Source organism: Strongyloides ratti (assembly GCF_001040885.1).
Source record: "Strongyloides ratti genome assembly S_ratti_ED321, chromosome : 1".
Lineage (NCBI taxonomy): Eukaryota > Metazoa > Nematoda > Chromadorea > Rhabditida > Strongyloididae > Strongyloides > Strongyloides ratti.
Genome location: NC_037307.1, coordinates 1,775,953 through 1,796,338, shown reverse-complemented (window position 1 = coordinate 1,796,338; position 20,386 = coordinate 1,775,953). Strand labels below are relative to the sequence as shown.

Here is a 20,386-nt window from a genome sequence, read left to right as displayed (position 1 = left end):
TTTTTTAATAAAACAATAAATAATAATAAAATTCTAGAAAATATTTTATGAATTAAAATGTACTTTTATTTGTTTTACCTTTTATAATAATATTCTTTAATTCTGCTAGATTTGTATTAAGTTTAAGAACCCGTACTTTAAATATTTTATTGAATCAACTTAATATTTAAAAAAAAATTCAAAATTAATTTTTCTGGTAATATACTTTTATCAAATGTTTCATATAAAGTCGTTATAAGATAAAGTGAGGCTACATTTGTAAATGCTGTTAAATTATCAGGTGAGTTAAAGTTTTCTAATTTCTTGTGTATGATTAAAAATCTTATTTTTATTAACTTAACAACCTTCTTTAAGGTTAATAATTAAAGGAATTTTAATAAAAATGTTTAAGTTATAAAATAATTTAAAAAATGGCACCAAAATAAGACATCAAATAATGTAAAATTTAATCACTTTTTTTATAATATATAATTTTTATGTTATTAAAAACATACTAGTTTTACAAAATTATTTTGAAATTTCATCATTTATATCGTCCATATTTTGAATAATCCAGAAATCTGATTGTTTTTTAGGTGGCGTTTTTGTAAAATTTTGTTGATTTACTTTACTTGCATCTTGGGTAGAATCCACAATTAAAAATGGTTTATCATTTTCAATTTCATTATTTTTTAATTTATTTTTTTTTATATCAATTACTGATGCTCTTTTTCTAACACTTTTATTTATAAGGTCAAGAACAATGTTCTTATTTTCTTTTATAACTTTATTATCAAAGAAATCGTCTTCACTTTTACAGGTTACTAAATCTTTTAATGAATAAATATTCTTTATTTGGTTAGTGTCCAATTCTTGTGTTACATCAATAGTTAAACTTGTATTAATATTTGAATCTGTTTTCTTGTTACCTTCTGAGGTTTTATCATCTTCGTTAATACTTTTTCTACTAACTTTTTTATTTTTTCCATCTGATTTATTTTCACTATCACTTTCATTTTTATTTTCACTTTTATTATCAGTGTCATCTTGTTTAGATCTTCTATTATTTTTACCTTTACGTTTTTTTGAATTTATCCTCCTTTCTTCTTTTGATTTTCTTGTTGACTCCTCAGAACTATTTGCCTCCTCATCATCATTATTCTGACTCTTCACTTTTTTCTTATTTTTTTTAACCACTGTATCTTTGTTTTCATTTTTAAGTTGATTTTTCTTTTTTTTCTTTACAATCTCCAGCAACTCATTTTGTTTGAACTTTTGAATAAAATCTACAACTTGCCTTAAACCTTCAGTCTTCTTTTTAGATGTAAAATGAAAAGTTAAATTTTGTTCACGACATTCTAACAATATTTCTAATCTTTCTTTTAATTCAATATCTGTAATTTCTTCTAACTTAAGGGAAGCCTTTCCCTGTAATCGATTTTTTAATTGATAAAATAATACCTTTAATGACTTATTTCGGAAATAGACTTTTACAAATCGAGTATGTAAAAAAAAATCTACAATAAGACGAAGGATAATAAGAATTAAACCTGCATGAATCAGAAAACTAATTCTTAATAAAGGTGTATTTAACCAATCAGAAACTTTTTCTCTTAATGGTGGTAAAACTTCATGATAATAATATATACCTTCACGACGTCCCATAATTAATGAAATAAAATAAAATAAAAATGATAAAAATTAATATATTTTAATATAAAACAGAATTTAAAATAATATTTAAATTTTTATAATATAAATATTTAATGATCAAAGGATATAATAGAGTGGCCTTAAAAATCATTTAAAAATTACCCCAATTCATTCCAGAAAAGTCATCTTCAAGATAAACTTCTTTATCATCTATGTCTTGAAATTTTATAAAATTATAAAGAAATACTCCACTTAAATATAATGTAATTCCAAATGGTATTAATAGTGGAAGACATAAACCATAGTACTTTGATGGAAAAAATGTTAAATTTAAATACTCCAAATAACTATATGGTGTAAGTACCCAGAAGAGATATATTAAAAATCCTACCCAATTTAAAATATAGAAAGCAAATCCATATATTGCACGATGAGCATCAGGTAGTGGAGTTTCTTCAAATTCTTTTAAATGAATAGAATTTATTTCTTTAAATGATAAATCTTGTAGTGAGGTATCCGTCATTGAAGCTAATTTAAAAGTACTCTTGTATGGAATACATATTTGTAAACATTGGAATACCATTGAATCTATTTATTTTAAAGATTATTCTTGAAAATCAAAAAATTAACTATATTAGAATCTTGTTTGTATAAGTGTTATATTTTTTTTATCTTATTACATGATAAATATTTCATTTATGGTAAAATAATAATATAATAAAGAAAAATATATATGTATATAACTTTTTTTTATAGTTTAAATTTTAAACCATAATATTTAAAAAAAAATTTCAAAATTAGTTAAAAAAAAAGTTTTTTTTAGTCCCTTTTAAAGTATAATTTATCAATAATCAAAAACCTTTTATTACGTATAGACCATAACCATCAACAAATATATTTATCATGTTATCATCATCCCCTTATTTAATATAATATATAAGCATCCTTTCAATAATCGTAATTATCTTTATTAATTAATCTTCCTTTTCGAAATCCTTACATCTTCTCATGATAATAAATATTATGACAAATTAACAAAAATAAATTTTTATAATAAATATCTTATTTTATCATAAACATCTATAACATAACATATATTAACTTTAGTATTACTTAATTAACACATTAATATATCACTTAAAGGCATGTTAAAGATTGTTAATAACAAAAATGGCATACTTTGCCACCATTACTTTAATTCTCTTCACACATAATAATTTAAATTAATTTTTATAAGTATAAATAAATTTTTTTTTAAATAACATTATGAGAATTAAATTATTTAATAAAAATATCTTTATTTATCTTTTAAAAGACTTCTTCTTTAAATTAAAAATAATTATTTTTTTTTAATTTTATTTCTGCAAAAATTAAGTGTCTCCGTTTTGTTTGAAATTTTTTTCCAATGATATAAGAAGTTTTTTTTTTGTAAAAATTACATGAAATATAATTATTTTATATTATCGTTAATAATATTTTTTATTGGGATGATTATATTATTATTATGATGATGAAGAATAGGTGTTTAGTGATTTGCTAAATATAATTTTAAATTTTAATAAATAAAAAAATGTTTTTAACAATTTTGTATTTTTAATGATGTTTTTAAATGTTTTTTTTTATTAATTGTATTTGATAATATGATTTTAATATTAAAATAATTATAAATAAATAAAAAAAAAAATTGATACCCTGATTTTAAGAAATTAAATCATATCTCAATCAACTTAAATATTTAAAATTAATAAATATATCAATCATGAATTAAAATAAATTTTTAATTAATAATGATAGTAGGTGCCTGTCGTGTATGTCCCCAAAATATTGAACCATTTATTATTATAATTATTCACATGAAAATTAATATTAAAAATTGAAACAATAAATCTTTTTCCCTTAACTAAAACATCTTTGACTTTATATTTAACTCTACTTTATCCTCATAATATATTTATATTATACATAATAATTGTTTTGTAAATTTATATATCTATTACAATATATATATATCTATATATATATAACAGCCTTCATACATTCAATATTTTTCTTCATATTATAATAGTAATAGTTAATGTATGTAACAACTGCCTTTTTGCCCAAATTTATAAGTAGCTTATAATAAATAAGGAAAAAGATATCCATTAAAATATTAAATATGATTACATAGGAAATTAAAAAGTCTTAATGTTTTGATAAATTTTTAATTTTTAAATTGGTATATTTAAAATTGTTTTGATCTCTCTTATTTATACCATTTATACATGATATCTTTTTTATTATTAATATTATATTTATTATTATATTTGTATGATTATTCTTTACTAAAAACATAATAACATTTAACCCCATCCTTTAATTGGTTGAAAAATGAGAAATCATATAATTTATAAATATTATATTATATTATATATGAATAAAAGTTACTGTATTTAATATTTACCTTTATGACAATCATATAAACTTGTCATTACTTAATCCACTGTATCATAAAAATTAATCTGTTGTAAAGAGTTAGTTTATAAAATATAAAACAGCTTATTATATTGTTAGGGTGGCCTTGTGTTAAAGAGTTAATATATCTATTAAATAAAGAGATAATTGATGAGTTATAATAAAGAAAATAAAAAAAAAATATGGTTTAAATTGTTTTACCTCAATTGAAAAGTTATATTATATTAATGCCAATAACATACATCTAAATTTTCTTACTTCATTTAATACATTTAAATGGTTAATTAAACTTCTTTTCAATTTTTTTTTTTTTAATTTTTATTATTATCAATTATAAAAGGTAAAATTTTTTATATTTAAATGGTTGTTAAATATTTCTGATCTTCATATATGGATAGAGAAATAAATGTAAATATATATATATATATATATATATATATATATATATAAATATACAATCAAACAAACAAAAAAAGTAAATGGTAAAAAATAATTTAAATAAAATATAAAAAAAAATAGATATAAAAGGACATAACAGAAGATATTATTATAATTTTTTTTTTATTAACAATTAAATTATTAAATTTAAATAACCTTGTAAATGACAAATTAAACTTAACGACATATATTTATACTTTTTCCCTAGTTTATTTTTATTTTTTTTTTTTGGTTATTTTTAAAAATTTCTTTTTTGTATTCATATTTTATAAAAACAAATTAAAGAGAATTTAAATCAAATAATACTAAGATAAATTATATAATTACTTCCATTTAATCTGAAATAATTAACTATAACAATGTGATCTATCTTACTTCTTCTAAATATTCATATGGTAAAAGAAAAGAAAAAGTCAAAATAAATTATAATACTTTTTCATATACAAAACTTATAAATAACTAATCCGCTTATTTATTTCAATGTAATTACACAGGTGTCATCAAAATACATACATATTTAATAATTAAAGATTTGATTTAAAAGATAAGACAATGTGCGTAAAAGGTAGATTATTTATTTATTAGAGATTTAAGACTTTATTATAATTCATCAAATTATTCATTAAGAATGTTATTTAATTTTCTCGAATATTTTTGCCATCACTTTTTTTTAATAAAATGATACATAATAAGTGATAGAAAGCATGATGATTAAAAATAAAAATATTTTTTGCTACTATTAATAATCAATTACATCAATTTGTTTTTTAAAACTATTCATACTACAATATTTTAATTTTTCTCTACCAAACCAATGATAAACCATTTTCTTGTATATATGTTATTTATCTTGGTATTTTTTTTATTTTTTTTTTTTGAAAAATAACAAATACACATGAATTAATCAGTTTTTTTATTAAAATTTTTATAATAATTTTCACATTAATCTACTTTGTTATTTTTAAGTTGATGAAAAAGTGAAATTAAATAAATTTATATTTTCATAATTTGCAAAGAACAAAAAATATGAAATAAATAATAATTTATAATGAAAAATATATTTTATATAAAAAAATAACTTTTATAAAAAGATCCCTAATTAGAGATATACTTTAAGTGACTTATAATCAAAAGAACAAACATCATTATTGTTACTTTTTTTCTTTTTTCATGGAAATTAAAAACTTCAGTCTTTTTTACCCCCATCTGAGTTTATATTTTAATATTTAATCAAATACAAAATTATAAAGAATATTATAAAATTAAACCAACCCTAAAAGAGAGCACACACATAAATAGACATAGACATTTATAACTTCTCAACATTTAAAATTGATAATAATTATAATAATTAATGAAAGATTATATGCTTTATAATAAAATAACTTTTTATGACACAAAACTTTATAATTTAATTATCCTTATATCAAATAAAAATTTTTAATAGATACATATTATATTCATTATCACTTTCCTACTACTCTTATTAATCAACTTTATATGCAAATATATCTTTCCATATATTTACCAAAATATTTTAAATATTTTTAGATAACAGATAAAAATATTAAACTTTTATGTATACTTAAAAAAAAAGAAGAAAAAAAAAGAAGAATGCCTCCAATCCTTTTTATTTATCTAAATAATTTTAATATTTCATATATTTTTATAATTATTAAATTCTTTTAATAAAAAGAATAAATATATACTTTAAATTTAAAATAAAATATTATAATTTTTTTTTATATATATATTTTAAATACAAATAACTATTATTGTTATAAAATTATTATTAAATTTAAATTATTTTCTTATCCATTGATATGATCAATTTTCATGAATAATTAAACACAAACAAAATATTAATAATTAAAACAAAAGTAAAAAATAAATAATTATTTCCTTCATATAATTAAAAAAAAAAATTAAACTTTCCAACCACTTAAAGTACCATCTAATCTTACTCCTGAGAACAAAAATAATCATTTTTATTATCTTCAAATATCATTCTCTTATTATAAATAATAAATTAAACATTAATACTATCTATAAATAACATATCTTCTATTAATTTTCATATTCTTCTTTTTTTTTCTATTAACGTTACTGTTGCCATCATTGAAAAAGAATTAACCATAAGATAGAAAAAAAATTATTAAAGTTTAAATTAATGATATTTTTAAATTAAATATATTTATATAAATATATATTTTTTATATTAATTTTAAAAAATAAAATTCATTTGTCTAAAAAACAATATTTAATAATTTCTTTAACATATTTTTTCTAGAAGATTAGTTTATCATAATCAATAATATATATATATATATCTTATTTAATCATCATATCATAATAAATTTAAATAAAAAAAATAAAAAAAAATATATTTATAATTTTATATACCTTTTTATATTTTAAAATTAATAATAAGAAAAGAAATTAAAAAAACAATAATATATCATATCAAGAAATTAAACTTTTTTCTTCTTTTCTTCTTCTTATTTGTATCAGTTTATCTTTTGTTAATAATAAGAAAAAAAAAATTATATATATATATATATATTTATATTATATATGGAGACCAAAATTATAATTAAAAGGGTTTGTGTGTAATAGATCTCTCTTGAGATTTTGTAAGATCAATTTATGTATATAAGATGTAGAAATGAAATTTGTTATACAAGATTTTTTTTTCCTTATCACAGTATAGGAGAGATAAAATATATATTCTAGTAATAAAATATATATTTAAGTACATATATTTTGTTGGTATTGTTAGAAAAATTTTTGACATTACTCTTGTCCTAAGAATTGGGAAAATTATTGAAAAAAAAAATGTAAAAATAATTATATACTTTTTTTTTTGTTGTTGGAAATTTTGAATAAAAAATAATGACTTTCATATTATATTTCTTCTTCCCATATTGTTAAGAGTTCTTAACCCATTAAAATATATATTATTTAATTAATTAATTTTTTGTTTTTTTCTTTTTACATCATAATTTTTTATTACATAAAATTATCTATTCTTCATTATTTGCCTTCTCATCAACTGGTGATGTTGTACCACTATTCTTTTCATCAATCTCCTTTTTATTAACTGTATTATCATTATTATTAGTATTCATTTCTTCTGGTGAACTGGTAGTTGTCCTTTCCTCAGCTTTTGGTGATACTGATCCTGTTGAGGAGGTTGTTGTTGCTGAGGTTGTTGATGTTGTTGTTAATCCTGATAATGATAATGGATTACCACCTGTTCCTGTACCCCAAAGTCCACCATATTGCATTTGGAATAAATTTGCCAATTGTTGTTGTTGCATGACTGCTAATGGATTGAAAAAAAGATTATTAGTTAATTCTGTACCGGATGTTGTTGATTTATTGTTATTACTATTAATATTTGATGTTGAATTTGTTATATTACTATCATTTCCTTCTTGAGGATTATTACCTTTAGGTGATAAACCTAATAATGGTGAAGATGTTGTTGTACCTGGTCCTTGTTGAATAGAAGATGTTGATGGTGTTCTTGGGGTTGTCATAGAACCACCACCATTCATGGTATTTGATGTTGATGTTGGTAATCCAATACCACTACTTAAAAGTGGATTCATCATACTTTCAGCTAAAGCATGTTGTTGTGCAGTAAATGCTGCAGCAGCCATCATAGCTGATGTTGGATCTGTTGAGGCATTTTGTTGAGCTGCAGCTGCTGCTGCAAGAACTGCATAAGGATTTGATACAGCTGCTGCTGCTGCTGCCATAGCATTTTGTTGAAAAACTTGTGCTGAATCTCGTGTACCATTACTTAAAGGTGTTGGACCATTTGTTGAAGCATAAGGATGAATTGAACTACTTCTTTCCTGTTTACGAAATTTAGCTCTCCTATTTTGAAACCATACTTGTACTCGAGCTTCAGTTAATATAACTCGTTGTGCTAATTCTTCTCTATAAAAAAAAAACATTAATAAAATAATAAAGTTATTAAATATATATTTTAGATTGGATCAAAGATATAAATAAAATTATAATTATTATTAATATAATATATATTATACTAAGTTTAATATCTATCAAATGGAGTAAAAAGATTTTCAGGTAAATTACCCTTTAATCCCTTAATTATCTCTACGTATATATATATAATATTATATTAAATATAATTTATATATTATATAGACAATTCATTGTATTAAAAGTAAAGAATACAAAATTTTAGGTATAATTAAAAAAGAATACAAAACTAAATTAAAAACCGTACCTTGTAAAGACATCAGGATAATGTGTTCTTGCAAAAACTTTCTCCAATTCATCTAATTGATAAGCTGAGAATGTAGTCCTATATCTTCGTTGTTTTCTTTTTCCATTCTCATCTGGTGACATTTTATCCATCATCATATCATCATCACAACCACCGGGTGATAAGTCTTCTCCTGATGGCATTGATGATGTAAGTTTATTACCAATAACTTCTGAAGAAGTTGGTGAAATATTATTTTTTGATGATATATCAATAGAATTACTATTCCTTTCACTAATAGTTGTTGGTGATCTTGATCTTGATTCTCCTTTACCATCATCACTATTTTTATCATTTCCAATACTTGTAAGGTGATTTAACATACTATTATTAGAATTATTACTTAATGATTCAATATTAAATATTGAACTAAGTCCTTTGGATCCTTTTCCTGTATCAATACCCAAAAGATTATTAAAATTTCCTTGGCCATTGGCAGTTATTGCCGCAACATATTGTGAAGCAAGTTGTTGCTGCATAGCAACAAATTGTTTTTGAAAATCACTCATAGTTGTGGGATTTGTTGAACTATTAACATTATTATTACCAAGGAGTTTCTGTTGCTCCAACATAAGATATTGAGCCATATTCATTTTTGATGCTTAATACAAGAAGATGATATTTTTTAAAAATAACACCGATAAATAAGATCCAAAAATTTCTTTTTTTTTTTTTTAAACTTTCTTTTAAAAATTTATATTTAATATTTTCTTTTTAAAATATTTCTTCCTTATTATAATTTTCTTTTTTTAATTATTATCATAGATAATATTAATTATAAAAAAATATATTTTAAAATAATATAAATATATCTCAATAAATAGATATATAATTTGTAGAGATATATTAGCCTTTAACAGTTATACTAATAAAAAATAATTAATTGTATATAAGAGTCTGTAAAAATGGAAAAATATTAGTTAGAAAATTAAGAGAAAATTAATAAAAATGTAAAAAAAAAACTAAAACGAATTAAAAAAAAATTGTACATACTCGATGAAATATATATGTATATTTATTCTATGACAAAAAAAAAATACATTAATAAATATAACATTTAAAAAAATTAAACAAAAATAAAATAAAAATTAAAAGTCTAGAGTGTTATGTATGTATATTTATAAATATAATTTACTATAATATAGTTTATATGATGAAGATAATTAGACAAATGAAAATGTAGCAATCAAAGTCATCATATTATGATGATGAAGAAATACATATATTTATATAATATGCCTAATTATGGAATAAAGGGTGGAGAAGATTGGTAAAAGAATATATATTATTAGTTTTAAATGATACAAGTTAATAATTTGATACACATACATACATATATAATATAGAAAAGATTCCGCCTATTAAATATACTTAATATTTAAATGATTATTATAGGAGTTAATAAATAATTGGTGATACTAATCCTCAATTAATACTTATTAAAGAAAAAAAATGAATAAAAATATTTAAATACCTTGAATGGTTACCTTTGTATTTTTATATTTATGATTTTATGGAGGTATCCTTTTAAGAAAATAAAAATAATATAATTGAAAATAATAATTATTTAATATAAAATTCACTGATTATATAAAAAAAAATATTTAGATTTTTTTTATTAAAAAATAAAATCTTATTCTAAAAATAATTGAAAGATTTTCTAAATATATAGTTTAAAAAAAAAAGATAAAAAAAAAGGATTAAAAAAAAAATTTTTAACGAAAGATGTATGAAATATTTTTTTAATTAATTCTGATTACATTAAGTTTTTAATGATCTTAACAATAAAATAAATACCTTAATATTAAATAATATAATAAAAATTATTAGACATATATTTTGCATATACGTAAACGTAAAAGAGACTTTAAAGATTATGATCAAAAAAAATAATCCAAATGATAACAAAAATAATTCTAAAATCTTTTATACAACCATTATAACGTTATTTAATTAAATTTTTTTTTATAGTTAATTGATGACAAATAATCTTAGATATATATCATCAATTTAATAATAATATATACACTTTATTTAAAATATATATTTATAATAATAATAATTTTTTATGATAAAAATATATATAAAGTTATTGAAGATTGTAAAGTTATTAATATACATTAAGAAAATTAAAGATTGTCTTTATTTATTAATGTTTTTTGATTAAGAAGCGCTATAAATAATTTTTAATCAAAAGAAAAATGAATTACATTAAGGTACTTTCTTATTTAATATATTTATTTTAATTTGATGACTTCTATATGAGATATTATTAGATAAGATTCTATTCACATTTTTACTCATTTATGATTGTAAATTTATATATATTAATATAAGGAGATGTAGATATATTAAAATTATTAGTAATATTATGTGTTCAAACATGTATAAATGACAACAATCATTAAAATCATTAACCAGAACACTACTTAAGATAATAAAAACATCGTTAATTGTACTTTTTGATTAGTAAAAGTAATATGATCAAGAACTAAGAATATATATATATATACTATTTCAAGGAACTAACTAATACATAATCAACTTCTGCTTAAACAGTCACTTTTTTTTTTCTTTAAAACTTATTATGATCATTTAACACCTTTTTGCTCCTCACCCCATTTTTCACTCCTAATGTCTTGTGTCTTATTTTTCTCCTAAAAAAAAATCAACTTCTGGTCATCTTTTCCCTATTTGGCAGAAACTTGACACCCACTTATGAAACTTTATTATTAAGTACTATTACTATTATAAAGATAGACGGTAGCCTATAACAAATCAACTTGAAGTTAAAAAAAAGAGGAACAATTTAATAATTAAAGATTGTGTGAACACCTAATTGTTCATAGTAATAAATACCCATACTAATTTGGCACTGCGGGGTTAAAAGATACCTCCTTTGACAATAACCATCTTAACAATCTTATAAATGTTTCAACTTTTCTGTCCTCACAGTATGGTTCCATTTACTACAAAAAAATATAAAAGCGAACCCCTCATCATCAAATGATATATCATCACATAATTGTTAATAATCACCTTTTAAAAAAGTTTTCTCTCTTTAAAAGAGATTTTTTTTACACTTTTTAACACCTGTAATAAAATGAAAGTAAAACTTTTTGATCTTTTCTCCTTTTTTTTTCCTTCTTTTTTTTTTATTTAAAATAGACATAAACTTTTTAATAATTAATAATATAATAGAAATTTTAATAAACTAAACTATGAATAAAAGAGATAAAAATTCTTTCCATCTACATTTAGTAAATAGAAAAAGAAGTGTGGCGGAACAAAATTGGTAATGGAGAGGAGAAAAAACTTTTTTTTTTTTTGCCATAATTCTACTACCTTCCAAACATTCATTAATTGCACATTAATTAAAATTAAACCTTAAAGGTTACCATTATAATACACATTTTGTAAAACAAGTTAAAAGGAAATAATAATGATTAAAAAAAAATGACTTAACTTTATTTATAGGGAAATAAAAGTATAAATAAAAATATGTGTTCTTATATGATACATAAATTTATAATAAATATTATATATACAATCTTTTTTTTTTTTTAAACAATAATATATCATTTTTTTTTAGTGATAAAGTTTTACTCCTCAATAACAATATACTTTTATTTTTTAAGAAAAAAAATAAATAAAAGTTTATATATTTTTAAAGTATCATTATAGTATAAAAAAATAAACTAAAGTAGAAGTAATAGATAGATAAAAAAATAGTATATTATAATAACAAAATATATATGAAGAAAAAAGAAAAATGAATAAAGATAACTCTATATATGTTCTTAAATATATTATTTTGTTGTCCTTCTACTATCTCTTTTTTAAAACAAAACAATTGTTATGGTTAAATAATATATTATTAAACTATATATGTTAAAGTTAAAATACACTTTTTGTTAGTGGTAATTGAAGTGATAAACATATTATAAGAGAGATAAAAATTACAAAAGTGATGAGGTGATAGAAACAATTATAAATTAAAATATTAATTTATATTATTTTATCTTTTCCAAAAAAAAAATATATATATATATTTTGTTTCTTTTTTTTTTATTATTAAAATATTAATAAAAAGAAATTTAATATAAAAAAATTATTAATTTGTTGAAAAAAAAAATTTCTTTTAACATTAAATAAATAATTCTAGAAAAGAGGAAAAAAAGGGCATGATAGATCAGTTATTTCTTTCCTCTTTTATTCATTTCCTTTTACATTTATCTTTTTTTTTTCAGAAGTGATATTAACATATTATATTTAAATATATACATATATACATATACATATGGAGAAACAAAAATAAGAGGAAGAGAAGTAATTGTATTTAATTAACTATAAATAAAATATAAATTAGTTAATATTATAAAAAAAAAACTTTTTTTTTTATATTATTCTCAAAGGAATTTAATAATTTCTATGAATGGGAGTTTTTTTTTTTTATTTTTTTTGTTAAATATAATTATTTAACTACCTTATATGTTTATGTATATTAATTAATATCTAGTATATTTATGACATATAAATTGTTTTTTTTTTTTTTTATAAATTTTTATTAAATAATATAACAAGGACTTTAACTTTTACAGAAGATAGAAAGATACATAATATATTTATATTCTTTCATTCCTATATAGATATATTTTCTCCTATAAAATATTATTTTATCATATATAGAAGAAAAAGAAAAAAGAAGTGAGGGAACAAATTATATAATTAAGTAATGAGTAATTTTTCTAAATTAATTAATATTGTATAATTAATTTTTATATGTCTTCAAGTACAGAGAAATTGAAAAATATTATATAGAAATATCTATAATTATATGTATCTCGTTGTTTGGCCTTCCAGATAGTTGTTGTAAATTAATTTAATATATAGTAGTTAATAGTAGTTAATAGTAGTATACATGTATATATATATATTATATATATGTTGTCTATCCTTTTTTTTTGTCTACATGGAGAGCTTTTGTAATAAAATTAAGTAATAAACATTAAAATAATAATAATTAATAAATAAATTAAAAAAAAAATTAATTAATATATAAAAGAGAAGATTTTTTTTAATATGATATAGTAATAGATAGGTATGTTAAATATTTTTGATATAGTAATTAAATAAATAAAATAATCAAGTCTCTTTTAAGTATGTACCATTAAAGGCAGATGTAAAAAAGGCACATTTTAGTAATAATAAAGTTCAAACTCTTAATGTATATTTTCTTTTAATATATCTTATTTACTCTCACTTTAAATAATATATAACAACACTTTTGTGATGTATATATTTTCTTAAATAGAAGTCATTATGACATTTACTCATGATTCACAATGTTTTGACTATTGATGATTAATTTATATATAAATATAAGCTGTCGGTATCTTTTTTCACTTTTAACCAATTAAAACTATATATCTACGACAGCGGACATCCGCTTATTAGACTTATTATTATTTTTCCCCTCCCTTTTATATTTTATTAATAATAAGATAATAAATTTAACTTTTTCTTTTATATACCTATTAAAGGTGAAATATAATCATTTTAAAAAGCTTTTGAAAAGTATATAAAAATATATATTATTGTTATTAATAAATTATTTCTAAATAATAATAATTTGGTAAACAAAAAAAAAAATCACATATTTCGATAGAAAAGGAAAAAAAAATTAAAGTAAATAAATATTTAATGAATAGATATATGTATATATTTTGATATTTATCATCAAAATTATCAGAAATATAACATACATATCCTTATTTATATCCATAATTTATAAATAAAAGAAGATAGCTTAATTAAAACTCATTAATAATATTCTGTATTTTTTAATTAAATAAAATTGAAAAAAGATAAAAACTAAAATACTTTTTTTTTTCAATAATAATACTAATCATCTTTTCAAACAATTTATTTTCATTACTCTTTCATACCATAAAACTTATTTTATCATCATTAATTATCATTACCATCATCATTCTTTTTTAATTTTTATATTTATTAATAAATATAATATTCATAAACTTTTGATATATCAAAAGTATCATAAAAAAAATTTACAAAAAAAAAAGTATATTCATAAAAAAAGAAGAAAGAAAAAATTTAATCTTTACAATTTTTATCATTTAATAAATATAATTTTTTTTTTTTTAAAACAAAACTAACAATTTTATAATTATATATCTTTTTACCACACATTATAGACAATTTAGATATATTAAATAATTCTCATAATATAATACCTCATATTTGTACACACTTTTACCCCTAAGCTTCTCTAATTAAGCTTTTTAATATATATAAAATATACACAGCAAGAAATGTTATCAAATTATTTAATTTATTAGAAAATTATAAATAATGCTGTGAATTATGCGTTGTAGTATTAAATAAAAAATATACATATTTGGAGATATATGACGAATAAATATATATGTAGATATAATAAATATAAAAATAATATTATTGTCAAATAAAAATATAAAAAAAAATATATAATATAATATTGAGAATGTTTTTAAAGGAAGTTAACTACCAATTTTTTTTTTAAAAAATTAATTTGACTATTTTTAATTAAGAATTAAACTTTTCTTTTTTTTTTATATTTTAATAACATAGGTTTTTCATTTGTTTTTACTAGTTATAATAAAATAAAGTTAAAAAAAAAAAAGAAAAAAGTTTTTAGTCATTAGAAATGATATCTCTTTTGAAAGTAAATACCTAAATGTAAAAGTTTATTATTCAGTTAGATAAAAATTATGGAGATTGTTTTCAATTTTCTTAATAACCTTTACCCTTAATAAATTTTTATAATATATTTTTTTATAACATCAGAAAGGAGATATATTTAATAATAATATCACCATATTTATTAAAATTGATGATTAGCTGGGATTTTAAGTTACTTGATTTATTAAATTTTAAAAAAATATTATATATATAAAAAAAATCCTTAAAATATTTAAATAACCATCCCACTTATAAATTTTAATTATACTATCTCAAAGGATGAATGTAAGACATGATAGATACATTATTTTACATGTCTAATGGTGATGAAATAATTATTTTTGTGTTTATAGTAGAAAAACACTTTTTAATGAAAATGATATATTTAAAAAAAAATACAATTTTTTTTCTTTAGTCCACCTATCAGTTTTCATATATATATAATATGTATATTTTTATTTAGTTAAATGTTACTTATCAAGTGATAAAATAAGAGATGTGTTACAATTTTTTTAATCTTTTTTTTTATTATTATTATAATAAAGTAATAATAAGTTATTACTAACTATATAAATGAGTCCCAAAAATATAAATAATTTAATAAATAATAATAAATTAAGATGAATATATAAAATAAAGAAAATATAGATATAATATATTTATAAATTATATCATGAATAATCTTTATAATAACTATTATTACCTTTATTCATCAAAAGGAAGGAACATAGCTTTAAAAGTTAATTAACCATAAGGTAAAAAATTATAATAAACTGTAAATATATCATAAATAAAAAGACAATTAAACATTAATTAAAATTATTTCTCCCCTTCAAATAATAATTATTATATTTCTAACAAAAGGTAAAAAATTTTTTAAGAAATTACCGCTTATAAGGTTGCCATTTCCTTTTTTAAAACCACCTTCTTGAAAATTATTATTAATTTAATAGACATTAATATGTCCCTTTTTTAAATAAGTAATGAGATAATTGATCACATTAATAAATTTACTATATTTAATACATAATTACTCTAACCTTAATTACCTAATATTAAATAAATTGTTAGATAAAAAAAAAAAAAAGTTTAACATTAATAAAAATATATATCTATTTACATATGACTTTCTCTTTAATAATATTTTAATTTATCTTAATTTAAAAATAATATATGAGAAAAATATTAATTATAAATATTATTTAGATATAAATTAATGTAATATTATCTTTAAATTATAAATATATTTATATTAATTTCTAACGTATTATAGAAAGATTGGAATAAATTATACTTAATATTATTTTTACAAAATATCAATAATTAAATTTAAAAATATAAAAAAAAAAATGAAAGAGGTTTAGTTAAAAAGAGAAAAAAGACTTTAGAGTTAAGGGATAAATAAAAGATCACAACATCAAAAATAGAAATATAAGTAAATATAAGAACTACATATATGTACTAAATTAGTGTTGTAAGAAAAGCATGTTAATAGCCATTTTCTTTTTCATATATTTATATATATATATAAATTTTAGTCATCTCAACAAATTAAATATCAATTAAACTTTGCCTCTTTTTAAACTACTTAATATGGAGGGAAGATTAAATAAATTAAAGCAATTAAACTAATTGAATGATGTATTAAAGTGTCTATTTATATATGTATATAAATTTTAAAATTCAAAGAAAACTGTACCTTCTGTTGGTTGATAGCGATGTTTGTTAACACTGGAGAAAATAGAAAAAAAAAAAATCTACAATATAATAATATGAAGATTTAAAAATCTAAAAAAAAACAACATTAGTTAAAAAAAAAATATTTTTATATTATTAATGAAATATTTGATAAACGTTATACATTAAAATTACAAAAATAATATGTTATATAATATTCCATTTAATAAAAATTAAAAAAAAATAAATAAATAATATAAAAGAAAGAAAAAAAAAAGATAGATTGATAGAGGACCTCTATATAAAATTTGGCCTTGGATGGTTAATAAAATAATAAAATAACCTTTCAGATTAACCTGATTGGGGATAGATATAATTTTTAATTTAACATATCTTTATCCATATACATATGTTTAGTATGATCAATATTATTATTTAATTAACTATAATATTATTTAACAATTACCATATATTTTAATATAATAATAAGGGGATTTAGATATAAAAAAAAAAAACTTTTTTAATAAAAAAAGTACATTGATCAAATGAATGAAATTCATTAAATATATTTTAATCTTTTTTGAAAAACCATATAAAATAATAAATAACATTTTAGTTAAAACAATAAAAAAAAAGAAAAGAGAGAGAAATAAAAGATAATAAGTGAAATTAATACTTTAAAATAATTAAATTTAATCACCAAAACGATTCTATCCTTTGTAATAATTTTTGATAAAAATTACTACCATATAGATATCATCTAAAAGGTGGTTAAATAAACTATACATGATTTGGTAATTTTTACTACAAAAAAAAAATTTATATAAAACTTTAGTTATTTTTCTTCTTTTTTTTTGTACAAGAATTTTTAATATATTAAAATACATCATAAAAGATTAAATAAGAAAAAAGGTATAACCTGATAATTATAATGATGATGATAAAAAAAAAATATTTTAAAGTTTCTCCTATCTCATTTTCTGGTAGAAATTTGTAAAAATTATAAATATATATAGTTAAATTAATAAAATGACAACAGGAAAAGACTACTAATGGATGGTTGAGAGTCACTAAATTACATAACTAAACTAATATATTTAATATATCTATATATGTACAAATATTTTCTTCAATACACATGTACACAAATTAATAAGTTTTTAATTTAAAAATCTTTTTTAATTTCATCTAAAATTTTTAATAACTTAATGAGGGATATATAAAGATATTATAAATGATTATAATGATATATTTATACATGTATATATGTGAATCTTTTTGAAAACAGATTCTTTCATTCTAGAAGTATATTATATTCTATCTATACATACATTTTTATCTTCATCAGGATAATGATGATGATGATAATAATAATAATAAGAAAAGAAAAAAGAATAAATAAATTAACTAATATTATATGTATATATATTTATTAATTTAATAAAGAGTTATTAAAAATTTTATGCTCTTTTTCATTTAGAACAAAAATTATTATCATCATCTTTTATATATATATATATTATAATTACATTATCATAATTATTTTTATGAAAAAAAATGTTAAAAAAGAAAATTAATTGTTGATGATATTTCTAATTTAAAAAAAAAAATTATTATCACCCTACTTTTCTTATCCTTATATTTTTTTTATCTTAATGCTATTAAAATTTTTTGATAATAATGATAATAAAAGGAAAAGAGTTTATATAATAAATATATCCTTTTTTGTAAAAAAAAATAGTTATGACATTTTTAAAAGATAAACTATAAATAAAAATTTTATCACTCTTATTTATTAAATAAATAAATAAATTTAAATTATTATCATTTTTTTTCTAATACTATTTTACCTGAATACATTTTTTCTTTTTTGAAATTTCTTTTTTTTTTTTTGAATTTTAATGGCAAATATCATTGATCAATAGACATTTTTAACATTACAAAAAGGTAACATTAATTAACATTACCAGTCATAGAAAAATAATGATGCTAAACAAATTAAAATGACAATTACATAAAAAAGTATTAGAAATAATAAGATATATTAAATTTTATAAATATATAAATGTTTGTAAGATAAAAGATATAAATGGATAGATAATAATTATGGAATATAATATTTTAAAATAATAGATGATATCAAAATTTTAAAAATGATTATCACGAAAAAATTTTTTGAATATATAGATGGTTGTTTATAACTTTTTAAAAGAGAGTAAAAACTTTTCTTAGTCCTCTTATTAAATATTAATTCAATATTGCCCAAATTATATGTTCATCTAAATTGTAACTATCTCTTTTCTCCTATTAACTATATCATGCAATATCAAACAAAGCCATTCATACATATATTTGACAATTGCCATCTATTAGGTAGTTTGAATGATGCTAATTCTAATGAATATCCAATTTAACTACAATATATCTATATATTATCTTTCTTTAATATAATATATTTTAAAATTTATAAAAAGAACATTTGGTATTTGTGAGTGTGTGTGTGTGGTATGTTTTGAAAATGAGAACTAAATATTTAAAAATAATGACATAGGGTTTTTGGCAATTGATGTATCTATTTGTATTGTATAATAATAATAATAAGAAGAAAAAGAAACATCAATAAAAATAACATTAATATATTAAAAATATTTTTAATTGTATGATCTATTTTTAAATTAACTAATAAATAAAATAGTATTTAACTTATACCAAAAAGTCATTTAAATTTTAAACCTTTTAATTTCCTCTTTTTATTTTATTTCAATTATAAATATATATCATCCTCATTTTATATGTATAAATAAAATATATAATTATGAAACTTAAGATTTTGGAGGTATACAAATATGGTTATATATTATATTAAGTAACCTTACAACATTTTTGACATATGGTTGGTAGATTAATATATTATATAAATAAAAAGGAAAAAAAAAAGATATCATTTAACATGCCTTGTACTTTTTATTGAGCTTTTAATACTTTTAATATATCTCCTATTTATAACTATAAATTTTAATTTTAATTGATTTAATCCTTATAGTACAAATAATATACATATAATCAAATTACCTCTCTAACTTTAACATCATGTACTCTCTCAAATGATAAATTTAATGATTAAAAATTAATTAAAAAAAA

General features: G+C 18.6%; 3 protein-coding genes across 3 annotated transcripts; all 3 read right to left on the bottom strand.

Annotated features, from left to right (window-relative positions):
* Positions 1–4: 4 nt before the first annotated feature.
* Positions 5–1,644, bottom strand: SRAE_1000056000 (Hypothetical protein; the record flags this gene model as incomplete). Its single annotated transcript, XM_024647409.1, has 3 exons — positions 5–33; positions 79–135; positions 612–1,644. The coding sequence occupies 3 exons, from the start codon at positions 1,642–1,644 to the stop codon at positions 5–7; spliced, it is 1,119 nt and encodes a 372-aa protein (XP_024501489.1).
* Positions 1,645–1,783: 139 nt separating this feature from the next.
* Positions 1,784–2,215, bottom strand: SRAE_1000055900 (PIG-P domain-containing protein; the record flags this gene model as incomplete). Its single annotated transcript, XM_024647407.1, has 1 exon — positions 1,784–2,215. The coding sequence occupies one exon, from the start codon at positions 2,213–2,215 to the stop codon at positions 1,784–1,786; it is 432 nt and encodes a 143-aa protein (XP_024501488.1).
* A 5,332-nt stretch (positions 2,216–7,547) lies between these two features.
* On the bottom strand, positions 7,548–9,411 carry SRAE_1000055800 (Putative homeodomain protein; the record flags this gene model as incomplete). The annotated part of the gene is made up of 2 exons (XM_024647406.1): positions 7,548–8,472; positions 8,786–9,411. The coding sequence occupies 2 exons, from the start codon at positions 9,409–9,411 to the stop codon at positions 7,548–7,550; spliced, it is 1,551 nt and encodes a 516-aa protein (XP_024501487.1).
* Positions 9,412–20,386: the final 10,975 nt, after the last annotated feature.